The sequence below is a fragment of the Rhinopithecus bieti genome, unplaced genomic scaffold, assembly GCF_001698545.2.
Source record: "Rhinopithecus bieti isolate Rb0 unplaced genomic scaffold, ASM169854v2 scaffold_36004, whole genome shotgun sequence".
Taxonomy (NCBI): Eukaryota; Metazoa; Chordata; class Mammalia; order Primates; family Cercopithecidae; genus Rhinopithecus; species Rhinopithecus bieti.
This window is the reverse complement of record NW_016815976.1, coordinates 1,203,659-1,217,830: the sequence shown is the minus strand read 5'-3', so window position 1 is coordinate 1,217,830 and position 14,172 is coordinate 1,203,659. Positions and strand designations below refer to the sequence as shown.

Here is a 14,172-nt window from a genome sequence, read left to right as displayed (position 1 = left end):
TGTTACTATTGAACTGTGAGTTTCTGGAGGGAAGGAACTCTGATTCTGCTTTCTAAATACCTAGCACAGAACCATGTTCTTCTTTCTGAATTCCTATGAGTTCCTGATATATGGTAACTGGTCAATAGACATTTGTTACAGTTCAGTTGGTTTTAAGTGCCATGCTCTTGAGAGATCAGAGCGATCTTTCTAAAGATTTCTGATGAGATTTTAAAACACTGCATACAAAACATATAATCCATTGCCAAGTTCTTCAAACTTGCCTTCCCAAATGTATCCCATCTCATTCCATCCCTATTGCAACTACCCAGTCAAGTCACCATCAACAACAACACCTGGACCATGACAGGAGTCTGCTAACGGGCTTTCCTACTTTCCTTCTTGTGTCTATTCTCCATTCATCCTGCAGTAGCCAGACTGACCTCTTAAATGGGTAAATCAGATTGCCAGTATGCTTATTCTAAATATGAATGGGAAACTATGGAAGGGTTTTAAAAGTGGGGGGAGGGGGGACACAATCATATTTCTATTTAAGAAGATCTCACTGGCTGCTGGATAGAGAATACACTGTAGGAGGAAGGGGGTGGCAAGAGAGAAAGCAAAGAGATCAGTGAAGAGCTGGTCACAGGGGCTCAGGCAAGAGAGGTGATGGCTGGACCAAAGCTGAGGCAGGGAGCATGGACTGGATGACTGATAATTTTATCAGCCCTGTGCTGCTGCTGAGGCCGGCGCAAACAGCTCTGAGGTTACATAGATCATCTAGCTGTCCTGGTCAGTGCTTAAAATAATATATTAATGTATTCATGGAATAAATGGACATAAGAGGGAGGTTCAGCCAGGGCTAAGGAGAGAGATTACTGGCTTGTAACAGTTAAGAGTATAATCTTCCAGTTCTAGTTCTACCAGTTACTGTGAGATGTTGGTCAAGATGCTTAACCTCTTGGTGCTCCATAAGACAGGTCAGTAATGGTTCCTCACTAATAGGGCTGTTGTGAGGATTAAATGAGACAGTGCTTGTGAAGTATAAGCATGAGGCATGTCAGGAAGTAGATGCACAATAAATGTCAGCTTTATTACAAAATCTCTCTATGGGCAGAGGAAAACATATCATTTTAGCAGCAAACAATAAGTTAAATATGTGAAAGGAAATCTTGGACTTAGGTACATAGGGAAGTAGATGATGTAAAAAATCAAATTCAGGAAGTGGGCAAGAAATACTGCAGTTTTTTTAGTAATGACTAGCAAGACTGTAACAGCCTCACACTTTTCTGGAATTATATCTGGCAGCTACTAACGCTTTCCCTTTACTTTTCATCCATAGAAAGAGATTTGCAACAATGAATACAGCTACAACATCTATTGTGTATATAATCATAATACATGAGAATGAAAGTAGAAAAAGAAGTTCATAGAACCCATACAGTGTAATTCATATTGAATCGTTAACTACTCCTTCATAATAAAAACAATAACTACTACTTAGTGAAGTGTTACAAGTTTTCTGTGCTGTGCCAGGCACTTTATGTGAATTTATTACACTCGTCTGGAGGAGTTAAGAGCTTAAATCTGGAGATATGTTACCCAGATTCATGTGCAAACTTGGGCAAATAAATTACTAGAGTTATCTCTACTTCAGTTTTCTCATCTATACAATGGGGATAATAATGATGGTACCTACCTCAAGGGTGTGAGGATTAAAGTAGAAACATAAAGTGCTTAGAACAATAGCTAGGTTAAAGTAAATACTTACTATTAGCTATATCATTATATACTATTATTCCTATTTTACAGTTGAGGGAGCTGAGGCTGAGAAAGTTTAAGTAACTTTCCCAGGTTCCACAGCTGATGAAGGACACAGTCAGAAATTAAACTCAGAACAGTCTGACTCTAAAGCACCCTCTTCTTCACACTCTTCCTCCTCCTTTCTAGATGACAAACTTTGGTTTCCTTTTTTGAAGTAAGAACATGAGTCACGATTCTAATTGAACAGAGGGGATTTCTGGTTAAAGGCTTCTGAATGGGAAAGCTGGTGGGATCAGAGAAAAAGCAACAATTTTCCTTCGGAAAGTCTGCTTGAGGGAGTGGCTTTCCCTCTGAGGTTTTCCTCAGAATTTATTGCTAATTTGGCACATACCAGAAGGTGTCAAAACCAAGAAAAACTGAGGGCTGAGATGTACTGTTTCTGTCTAGTCAGCTCCGGCTCTGCGTTTTGTTGGGTGGAAACATGCTCATTAAATAGGATGCACAGTACCTGGAGCAGATGGAAGTTCTGTTATTGCAGACATATAGGTGGCTTCCCTCCTAGCTTCTCACACTACAGGCAGATCTATTTGTGTGGGCATTAGTGGCCCTGAACTCTCTGTCTTCAGGCTGTCCAGATATGTGGAAATCTGGATTTACCAATAGATAAAGCAGCATTCTAATGTACTGAGAGGCAGTTTAGACCAGTGGTTAGATCTCAGACTAAAGGAGAAACACCTAAGTGGCAATTTTGGCTCTGTCATTAACTTTCCTTTGGCTTAGCTGCCCTGTGCCTCAGTTTCCTTAGCTGTAAAATGGGGATAACATAATAGTTACTTTATAGAGTTCTTGTGAGAACTCATGGGGGTGATATGTGTCAAGCACTTAGCATGCTCACTGGCACGTGGTAAGGGCTGGATAAGTATTGTTGTTGTTGTTATGTGTGCTACTATTTGTAGTAGTAAAAACAGCAGTCCTCACAGTGGCTCACACCTGTACTCCTAGCACTTTGGGAGGCTGAGGTGGACAGATCAGTTGAGGTTAGGAGATTGAGACCAGCCTGGTCAACATAGTGAAACCTCATCTCTACTGAAAAAAAAAAAAAAAATTAGCTGGACATGGTGGTATGCGTCTGTAGTTCTAGCTACTCAGGAGTATCAGTTGAACTGATATAAGTATCAGTTGAACCTGGAAGCAGACGTTGTAGTAAGCTGAGATCATGCCACTGCACTTCAGCCTGGGTGACAGAGCAAGACTGTCTCAAAAAAAAAAAAAAAAAAGAAGAAAAAAAAGCAGTCCTAGTAGAAAGAGTAAATAATTACTAACTTTGCAAAGGGTTTCTCTTTGGATTCTTTATTTGAATTCACATTCAACTTTTGGGTGCACATCTGTTGAGAAGGAAAGTGAGGTACACATGTCTGGGTTTGGAGCTCCAGGCCATATTTTGCATCATGATTTGAATGTATCCTCTCTTATGACATTTTTGTAAAATTCTTGCTACTGGGTCACTGACATTCATGTTATTCACTGGGGACATTTTAGTTATACGAGATGCCAGAGTGAGCGACCTACAAAGGATTAAAAAAATAGGAGGAAGATTCATCTGTGTTCAACTTAAGTTCCAGGAATCCCCCAAAATTGCTGAATCATGGAAGACCAGCCTGGCCTCAGTGTCCCTCTGCTCTGGGACTACTTGGCAGGGTAGCACCCATGGCAATGCTTGTAACTTTTCATTTGAATAAAAAAAGGGACAGTCTTCTCTCATATGATATTTGTGAATTTAATGTGAATTAGTAACATAGCTTTCTTTATTAAATATCTACTCTTGCAACTGTCAAGGATACAATATATTGTTATGAATCATAGTCATCATATTGTACAATAGGTCTCTTGAAATTATTCCTCCTTGTCAGAAATTCTTCATAAGAATTTCTTATAAGAACAGAAGTCACAGTGAGACAAGAACCACGATTCCTACAGGAATGCTTTTGTCCTCTTCTTGGGTGTGAAGGAGCATATGTAGAGCAGGGAGACTCCAGGTACCTCAGCTATCTTACAGCAGCCCAGCAAGAAGCAGCATGGGCTGGGGAAAAGTACAAAGAATAGATGAAAGCAAATAACAATGATGATTACAACCAACACCACTAACAACAATAACTCTTCTATAGCTGTAGCTGTTACCATGTATCAGACCTTGTTCTAAATACTGTACATGTATTAGCTCATTTAGTCCTCACAACAACCCTACAAGACAAACACTGTTGTTATTTCTGTTTTACGTTAAGCAAAATGTAGTCCAGAGGGGTTAAGAAACTTGCCTACAGCTAGTAAGTGGTTGTGGCAAGAATTGCATTCCAGGCAATTTGACCTAATTGGCATTTAGGGATAATAAAGAAGACAAAGTAGAATCACAAAGATATTCAGCTAATTCCAAAGAAAGCAGAAAAATAGGAAAAAGGGAATAAAGATCAGATAGGACAAACAGAAAATAAAAAGCGAGGATGACAAATAACAAAATAAGTTTAAATCTATCAATAATAACATTAAATGCAATTAGGCTAAATATCTCAACTAAAAGGCAGAGATCTTCAAATCTGAGTTAAAAACTTAGACCGCATTCTATGCTGCCTATAAGAAATGCACTTTATAAAAGACACAAATAGGTTAAAATAAAAGATAGAAAAAAAAGATTTACCATGCTAACACTTTTTCTATTAAAAAAACCGGAGGGGCTACATCACTGTCATACAAAGTAAATTGCAGGAAAAGAATATTGCTGGGGATCAAGAAGATTATTTCATAATGATAAAGGAGTAAGTCAATCAAGAAGACATAACAATCTTAAATGTTTCTGCAGCTAATAACAAAGCTTCAAAACCTATGAAGCAAAAACAGACATAACTACAAGGAGAAACAAATTTAAAATTGTAGTAAGAGATTGAGAGCTTCCTCTAAATGAATGACAGAAAATCAGTAAGGATATAGATTATTTGAACAACACTATAAACTGACTTGATCTAATTGACGTTTATAGATAAGAAGTCAACAAGGGAGATAAAAATGAAACACCGAAGATATTTAATTAGTCTAGTCCAGTACCCTGGTTTTAGAGTCTGTGCCGGAAAGAGTGGTGTCTTGGAGACCTATGAGGAGGAGAGAAGTGGGATGATTTTGAAGAACAAGAGGTCTAGAACAGTAGCACAGCTACAGAAATGGAAGAGGAAAAGAGATTTTAAGAAGATAGCCGAGTGTTACAAACTGTATTCCTTTTGAAGTTTGTTAAAAAATAAAAGGATAATCAGAATTGCTGCAAATTACTCCTGGTTGGTGGACTGCAATTCATTGAATGAATTAAATGTGGAGCCATGAGGAGCTCTCTATTTTAGTCAAGCTTCAGGTCCTCAGTTAAGGTTGGATTGAAAGCAATAACTCTGGACCCAGCTCTAATGCTTACTCTGACTTGGGCAAGTCTTTTAACCACTTTAAGATCCAATTTCTCTAAGTGTAAATGGGGGTTCATTTATTCACTTATTCATCTAAACAAAAAATAATTCACTGGACTTTTGCTATATGTCAGTCTCTGTATGAGGGTCCTGTGAAAAAAGGAGACAAATTTCCCTTCTGACAAGAAACTCACAGTCTAGTGGGAAAGACAGACAACGAACTAACAAATAAAGAAGTATATGATATAAATGGTAAGAGCTCTGGTGAAAACAAAACAGAGTAAGAGAGAGAGAGGACACAGGTGGGCCAGGTAAGGCTTTCTGGTAAGGTATAGAAATGTTGGAGATCTGTGTGAAAGAGAAGGGAAACAGCTGGGACAAGGGCCCTGAGATGGGGGTGTACTTTGTGCCTGGGAGGAAGAGCAAGGAGGCCAATGTGGCTGGAACAGTGATCAAGACCAGGTAGGCAGGGTCTCATAGTCATGGTAACAACATTGGCTTTTACTCTGAATGAGATGGGGAATCACTGGAGGTTTTCATGCATTCAAGTGGCAGGATCCGACTTGCGTTTTTTAAAGAAAATTCCCTTGCTTCACGGTAGGAAATAGAATACCGGGAGGCAGGGGCAGAAGCAGGGAACTGCTTATGAGGCAGGAGCAGCAAGTGAAGGGAAGCAGCAATGGAGGCTTGGAGGCCAATGGTGAGATGGAGGCAGGGGTGAAGGGTTGAATTCTAGATTTATATTGAAGATAGAGGGAAAAGAATTTGATGATGGCCAGGTTTGGTGGCTCATATCTGTAATCCCAGCCCTTTGAGAGGCTGAGGGGGGAGGATTGCTTGAGGCTAAGAGTTTGAGACCCGCCAAGGCAATATAGTGAGATCCTATCTCTATAATTTTTTTCTTTTTTTGTAAATCTTAGCTGGGCATGGTAGTACATGGCTGTAGTCCCAGCTACTTGGGAGGCTGAGGTGGGAGGACTGCTTGAGCCCAGGAGGTCAAGGCTGGAGTAAGCTAGGATTGCACCTTTGCACTCCAGTCTGGGTGACAGAGCAAGACCCTGTCTCAAAAAGAAATACAAAAATTGATGGTGGATGAGAAAGAAAAATGTCAATGATCACTTCAAGGTTTTTGGTCTGGGTATCTGGGTGAAGGGGGGTTCATTTATTAAGATGGGAGAATGATAATACCACTCCTTGTGAGGCAGTTTCAGTGATAAAATAAGAGAATGGATGTGAACGTACTTCCTGAACTTGAAAACACCATACAGATAAAAAAGATGAAAATTAGAAAGACACCTAGGAGTTGCTGATTCTCAAATATGCCCAGATACTAACATTTTAAGATCAAGAAGCAGTGTTGATTTTTCCCGTTGACACATTTCTATTCAATAAAGTTATTCTGAATGGCCCAGTGGCTCATTCAAAGAACCACAGTGCACACCAATATTCATAATTCCCAGTGATTCTTATGTTCCTTTTATGTTTACAAAAACCTTAATGTGGAAACAATTTATAACCTCAGCTATGCTTCTTAAAAATTTCTTTTTCGGGTGGTCACGGTGGCTCACGCCACCCAGAACTTTGGGAAGCCAAGGCAAGCAGATTGCTTGAGTCCAGGAGTTTGAGACCAGCCTGGCCAACCTGGCAAAAACCTCATCTCTACCAAAAAATACAAAAATTAGCTGGGTGTGGTGGTGCACACCTGTGGTCCCAGCTACTTGGGAGGCAGAGGTGGGAGGATGGCTTGAGCCTGGGAGGCAGAGGCTGCAGTGAGCAGAGATCACGCTGCTGCACTCCCACCTGGGTGACAGAGCCACACCCTGTCTCAAAAAAAAATTTTTTTTTCCTTTTTCTCTCCCATTTTCTAAGCTGTGACATTGCTCTCATATTTCTATCCTCCTTTACACAACTGGGCTCAGTAAAACTATTTTAAGTTTAAATGGAAAAAATATTGTAGTCCATAAACATTTTTATTTTCCCTGAATAGTCCCTTAGGCAACTACAGTTGCTCACCCCTGATTTAGGCCACATTGGGTCTGATGGTGTTATTAAGGCATCCACCGTTCACTTTTCAGAGCTATTTTAAGCTCTCTTGGTGTATTTCCTGGCAGGGATAATTTTAAAATGGAAGTCTAGCAATATGAAATAGCTATGAAACCTGTCAGAAGTGAGCTACATATTTCTTCTGTCATCTGTAGGGTCAAGGTAGCCTGAAATATGTTAATAATTTCACAAACAAATCAACACAAAAATTCCCCAATCCAAATCAGTTAGTTCAGTTTCCAGCAGAGTGAATGAAGACAATGTGGGAAATGGAAATTCATCCAATAGGGAAAATAATACCTGTGTCAGGTGGTTGCTGTGGAGAATAAGTGACAGAATAAAACTCCTAGTACAGTGCTTCAAAGGGGACTCGAATGTGGGTTGAGGCACTGATCATCTTTTTAAAGGAAGTTGAAAAAAAGCAGTTTAGAGGACAGACACATTCATTCATATTCTGTTCTGTTTTCTCTCTTTGATCTCCCCTATCCCCTTTGTCTCTCTCTCTCTCTCTCTATGTCTGTTCTGCTCACTCATGTGCTGGTTCCTTTAGCAAATATTTACGGAGTATTTATGAGGCAGGATTTTGCTAAAGATGCAGATCTTTTCTTGTGTATTACAGAAACCTAACTGAATTATCAACCCCTTTGTCTTGAAAGTAGCATGTTCATCACAGAGGAGGAAGACATATTAGGGAGAAATTCCATGAATACTGTCAGAATATATACCAGGAGCATGATAAGAAGGAAGAACAGTAGACCTCAGCAATGTTTCATGGCATTCTAATTTAATTGAAGAAAATCTGGTTGTATTTCATCCTGGACACTTGACAAAGGGCTGAGTGTATACTTAGGGCCCTGCATACGCTCCTATGGTATTTTCACACCCCAGGCAGAAGAGCTTTGCCCTAATCCCATCTCAGGCTTGGAATAATTTGGCCGGAAGACAATGCAAAGCAAATTCTCTAAATCCAAACCAAACCTGGCGTTGAGTCACTGGTCTCCAGCTCACAGGTGACCTTTGCTTCCTCTGGAACCTTTCATACCTGAATCTCTCTGGTGCCCTGACTGGTAGGTCTTTGTTTTTCTCTGGAAACTTGGGCTTTTTTCACTTCCTAGAACTCCGAGGCACCGTGGCTAGGCTCCTGTTTTTACTCTCTGACTGCATGCTGCTGTGGTCTGCTCATCTACTGGGAAGTTCAATTCCTGTCCTGGACTTCATGTGAGCTTCTGTTTAATCTTGTCTTAATTACGGCTAGGCCCTGAAATTGGGTTTCTGAATTCCCCAAAACTCTAGTACATCTAACCAACCCCCCCCTTTTTTTTTTTTTTTGAGATGGAGTCTCACCCTGTTGCCCAGGCTGGAGTGCAATGGCACAATCTTGGCTCACAGCAACCTCCGCCTCCCGAGTTCAAGCGATTCTCCCGCCTCAGCCTCCTGAATAGCTAGGATTACAGGTGCCCGCCACCATGCTTAGCTAATTTTTTTGTATTTTTAGTAGAGATGCAGTTTTACCATGTTGGTCAGGCTGGTCTCAAATCCTGACCTCAGGTGATCCTTCTGCCTTGGCCTCCCAAAGTGCTGGGATTACAGGTGTAAGACACCGTGTCCAGCTGTAACCCTCATTTTTATTGGCACTTTTAACACTTTGAGCCTCATCATCAATATACATACACCCAAAAAAGAATTAATGAGACCTCTCTAGGGCCCAGAGGGGCTAAGCAGAATGATCGCCAGTTGGCACTGTACCTGCAGAATACCCGCCGAACACTCCATTCCCTTCTACCAGTTAAACTTTCCCTTTTAAGAGTTACATGAGCCGGCGCCGTGGCTCAGCCTGTAATCCCAGCACTTTGGGAGCCAGACAGGGGATCACGAGGTCAGGAGATCAGACCATCTCGGCTAACACGGTGACCCCGTCTCTACTAAAAAATACAAAAACTAGCTGGGCGAGGTGCGGCGGCCTGTAGTCCCAGCTATCGGAGTCGAGGCCAGGAAAGGCGTGAACCGGGAACGGACTTGCAGTGAGCTGAGATCTGGCCACTGCACTCCAGCCTGAGTGACAGAGCGAGACTCCGTCTCAAAAAAAAAAAAAAAAGAGTTACATGATTATCATGGTTTTCTGAGAAATGAGATCCATCGGATTTAGTTAATAGGTCATGGCTTCACCCATATACTCAGTCATCAACAAACATTTCCTAGAAAAATCACTGGTTTTATTTTGTAAAAAAAAAAAAAATATGGCATCTTACCTATTCTTTTACTTACTGAAATTAATTGGGTCATTTTTTCTCAAACCTTAAGAAAATGAAGATGATCACAGATTTTCTATTTTTTCTCATTCATTTAAATGCTGCACTAAATACTAAAATATATTAAATGTGAATTGATTGAAGGTGGCCTGTCCCTGCTGCTCACACCTCGAAGATGTGGTTGCTGATTGAGGAGCGAGTGAGTCATATGCAGAGTCTGAATGATCTGGATGCCTCTGACAAGGTACACAGAGCCTATAGGACCTCCCCAAACTAGAATCACCTAGCATGCTGCTTAGACAGTTTTGAATTGTCCTAGAAACGCTATTAGAGAAAGAGAAGGACATTTTTCTATCTTGACAGCAAAAAATGCAAATACAGTCATCCTAAGAATTGAGGGAAATTACAGTAAATATCAAAGTCAAATATTTTAATATGGATCCTTTATATTTCCTTCTACATAGTTCTCTGAAGATCTTGTGTTTGTTTCTGTTTTTGTTTTGAGAAACGAACAGACGTGTGTCCAAAACTGCTAGTTGGGGAAGAAACACTTACCCAGAATGCTTCATGTTTTGAGGCTTATCCATTCGGACAGCAAGTTTGATTTTGAGATCTTGGTCAGGGCAGTTTTTGGAGACTGTCATTTTGTGCCACTCTGACTGTTTGGGGCTGTTTGGGGTGGGATGGAGAATAACCTGTAGAGGAAAAAGGACAAGCAGCTAGGAAAGAGAAGCACCATTATGTTTTTATAGATGAGAAACTTTGATTCTGAGTAGTGGAGTGACTTGAACAGTTCTCACTGTGGAGCAGCCATGCCTGGGGACAGAAACACATTCTTTTGCTCCTTCCTTCTCTTCCTGGCAAATTTTATGAAAGTAAAGTTTTCTGTAATTCTGTAATGATCATTCTGTCATGAAAATCATGATTTCTGTGATTCTGCTTTGACTTTTCTAATGTTCAGACATACTAAACAAACCCAGAATGGAGAACATTGTCCACACATTATTCTCTACATCTTTGTATAAGAAGATGGATGCATAAAAGGAAGAAATATGCTTATATATGAGAGAGTGCTTTTTCTCCATTCTTTAGGATTTCTTTCACTTTTCAAGAGGAGAAATACCTCAAGGCCCCCGGGGAAAATGGAAGGAACCTTATTTGAAGGATGAGAAATGTGAGACTCAGGGAAGGAAAGGGACTTGCTTGGAGTCACACATTTCAACCTGATTTCATCCGGTCTGGAAATCTTATCACACAACACCCAACTTTGCCCAGGCATGGATGAAAGCACACATGACTTGAGGAAGGATGAGCTCTTAGGAAATGCCTTTCCCCAGTGTGCTTCAGAGATGGCAGTTTAATTTGGGTCTTCTGCGTCCATTCTTATTGTCTGGACTTCTGAGAGTGAAACAGGAAGTGAGTAACTCACTAAATCCACTTTTTCGCTTTGTGATCACAGAGTTCTCAGGAGCCACAAGGGATCTGGGGAACATGCATTTAGGGAGGAATGGAATATTTGGAAAATCCCTGAAACTAAGGGAACATGAACTAAATATAGGCACAACAAAAGCTGGGCTTGCTAAGATTTGCTTCTGTGATGGCAGCATGCCTTGGTTTGTGGCACGTTGCTTTGGCTGTTTTCGAAGTATTTATTTTCTCCAGGTGCAGGGATGGCGGGCCCCTTTCTTGGGCTTCTTTCACCTCTGGAGGTGGCCATGAGGGGCTGATGGTCTCATAGGGGAACACTGTAGCCGTATAGATGCTGTATCAGCTTCACTAGTCATGCAAGCTTGGCCCATGCTTGAAGGGTAGACACGTATGACTTCCTGTGTGATTGTGGAATAAGACTGCTGAGAGGAGGAGGAGGCCATGGCAGGAAAAAAAAAAAAAATCAGCCCACTTAGATGTGCTTCATTTATGCTGATTTCTTAGCCCTTCTCTTTCTGGGCCTGACCCTTTTTCTTCATTAAATTCCCTATCTCCGATGAAATATACATTCTTGCTAACCACAAATTTCAAGTCTTCCCAATGTCTTATGACATGATTGAAATACAGAAAAGCCTGATTTTTCAGAACAGAGGCTGTCAATGTTTTATGATCATGTGCTATTTTAGTATAATGTTTTTGAGCAATTAGCCCAGTATCTATATGCTAACATTTTATATTACATAAGTTTACTTTGTATTAATATATTACCTTATTGCATATATCATAAAATATACACAAATCAAAGATGGGCTAAAGATTTAAAAATCCACATTTTGGAATAACTTGCAAATTGTGGTGGTTGTGGTATTATTAGCTATATTTAAGGTACCACATAACATTTAGGGCAAGGTACATTGTTGATGACATTGGTTATAAATCCATTGTTCGAGTAGTCTTCTAAATAATTTCATCATGTCTTGACCGACATTTTGTCCCATCTGATTACATTGGCATTGTTTTTATCTCATGATATGAGTGACAGAATGTTTGCTAGTAGGTCAGGTGTTGGCTCCGCCATTTTCTTGTTTGCCAGGCTTGCATTGCTAGTACTACCTCCAAATCAGAGCTTTTGTGCAGTTATCTTCTGAGGCCGCTTGTTTATTTTGTAAGGGTTCACTCAGTTCCAGTTCCAGCATAAAATGTATAAATTCACTTAACTGGCACCAGAGAACTGCAACATGTCATAGGACAGATGCTGGGAGGAAATCAGTGAGTTAGGGCACTGCTGGGTCGTGGAGACCTCTCCCTTTTCTCCAGGAACTGCCTGTTCTTACATGTCACCCTGTATCACGTGCCACATCCCGAGGCCCGACACTTTGAGGCAGCTGCTGATCTCAGTGAAGCTGACCTTCCATCCTGAGCTGGTCTGGCCTAAGAGAGGTAGTGGCGAGATGTGCTGGGAAGTCAGGAAAGGAGGTGCTGATAAGAGACACCCCATCCAGGGCCAGAACAGCAGTAAGTAAGAAAGGCCCTGGGCTTCTGTCTGCTGCTGCCTGTTTGGCAAAATCACAGAGGGAGCAGTGCTCTGGGCACCCAGAGCTCATTAACAGGCCTTTCGCCATATGGATTCTGGGCGTGCTTCCCACTGGCAATATGGTGTCCATTCGTGATGCAATGGCCGCAGCTCATTACCGGCTGTGCCACAAAGACTTCTTTCCATGTGCAATTGCATGCTGGGGAGACCTCTTTTCCAGGGTGGATGGAGAGATGAAGTGACCACAGCTCTCTTCTGTCTTTGCCCCCACCTTGGATACCCCTGACAGGCTGATGACTCATTTGTATGTGTCAGTGATGCTGAATTATGAGGGTCCTTCTGGGTGCACATGAGTCCCAAGCAGACCAGACACCTCATCTGGACATTCCAGGCTGCTAATCAAGTACTTTGTCAGTTCAGCCGCGGACCATGTGTGCTGTGCTTTGATGTGGGGATGCTGATGTGGCCGCCACGACCCACCCCCTGCAGTAGCTGCACTCCAGCCAGCCGTGGCTTCTCCTAGTTGCCTGGGCACACAGGCAGGGCCTGCTGGGGGACTGCTTTACCTTGAGTCTTTACCTGACAGATCCCCTCCTCGACTTAGCTTATATCTCTCTCGGTACCTCTTGCATACCCCAGGAAGTCCCTGCCCCTCAGTCTGGATGACTGGATTCTGCCTTCTCGCTAAGTGCTTCATTTCCAGGTGTTTTTTTTCTTTCTTCTTTTTGGCCTAACAGAACACTTTGCATGTTGCACTATAATTTCTGGTTTTATGTCTGTGTCCCTTATGCTTCGTTAGGTTAAGGGTTTTTACCTGTCATTATTTCTATTTGCTCTGTGCATAGCACAAATGATTGGACACAGCAGGCCTACAATCCTATAATATTGCAGGGTTGGGAAGGATGCAAGAAAACAGGCACTCTCTTCTGCCTTTTGTGGAAGGATCAATTGGTGCATGCACTTTAGGGGACAATTTGGTGGCAAATTTCAGTCAGCAAAATATATTTTGAAAACTTATTCTATGGATATCCACATATATACAAAGAAATAAATTCAAGGCTATTCACTGAAGCATTGTTTATATAGCCAAAGATGAAATAATCTAAAAAATCATCAATAGAGGATTTGTTAAATAAAATGTATCTACATAGTGGAATATAATGCAGTTATGTAAAAAGGAGATAGATCAGTCTAGGGTCATATGAAAACTACTCACCAAATATAATGATTTCAGGGACCATGTAGAGAAGCGTGGATATAGAAGCTTCCAATTGTGCTTTTTTTAAAAGAGGGGGAATATATGCTTACATATGCTATGTTTGTACATGCAGAGACTATTTGGGGAAGGATAACCATAAGTTGAGAAGAAATTTTTTTTCTGGGAAGGGATACTAGGATGAGATAGAAGATATAATCACTTTTCACTATATATCAATTTTAACTTGTTTTCACAATGTGCATGAATTTTTTTAATTAAAAGGTTATTAAAAACAAAACATAACACTAAAGAAACAAACCAAAAAGTGGTTGAATGAATAAATGTAACGCCAGGATTTCTAAACGTGGGTCTGCTAAGTGTGGGAAGAATCAGAGCATAGAAACACTCTCTTGTGAGGTCCAAGTGTGGCTTCACTGCACTCTTGGGTCACCCAGCTGCTGCCCATGAAGATGCTGCCAGCAGAGGGTGTCCAGCCAGCACAAGGGCCAGGCAGGCCAGCTCCACTGCAACTGGCAG

At 41.2% G+C, this 14,172-nt stretch overlaps 1 protein-coding gene across 1 annotated transcript in view; it reads right to left on the bottom strand.

Moving 5' to 3' along the window:
* Positions 1–14,172, bottom strand: part of CADPS (calcium dependent secretion activator) — a 497,883-nt gene that overhangs the window by 186,061 nt on the left and 297,650 nt on the right. Inside the window, exon 8 of the mRNA XM_017854222.1 lies at positions 10,031–10,170. Coding sequence (XP_017709711.1) covers positions 10,031–10,170 — 140 coding nt within the window. The remainder of the gene's footprint in view (positions 1–10,030; positions 10,171–14,172) is intronic.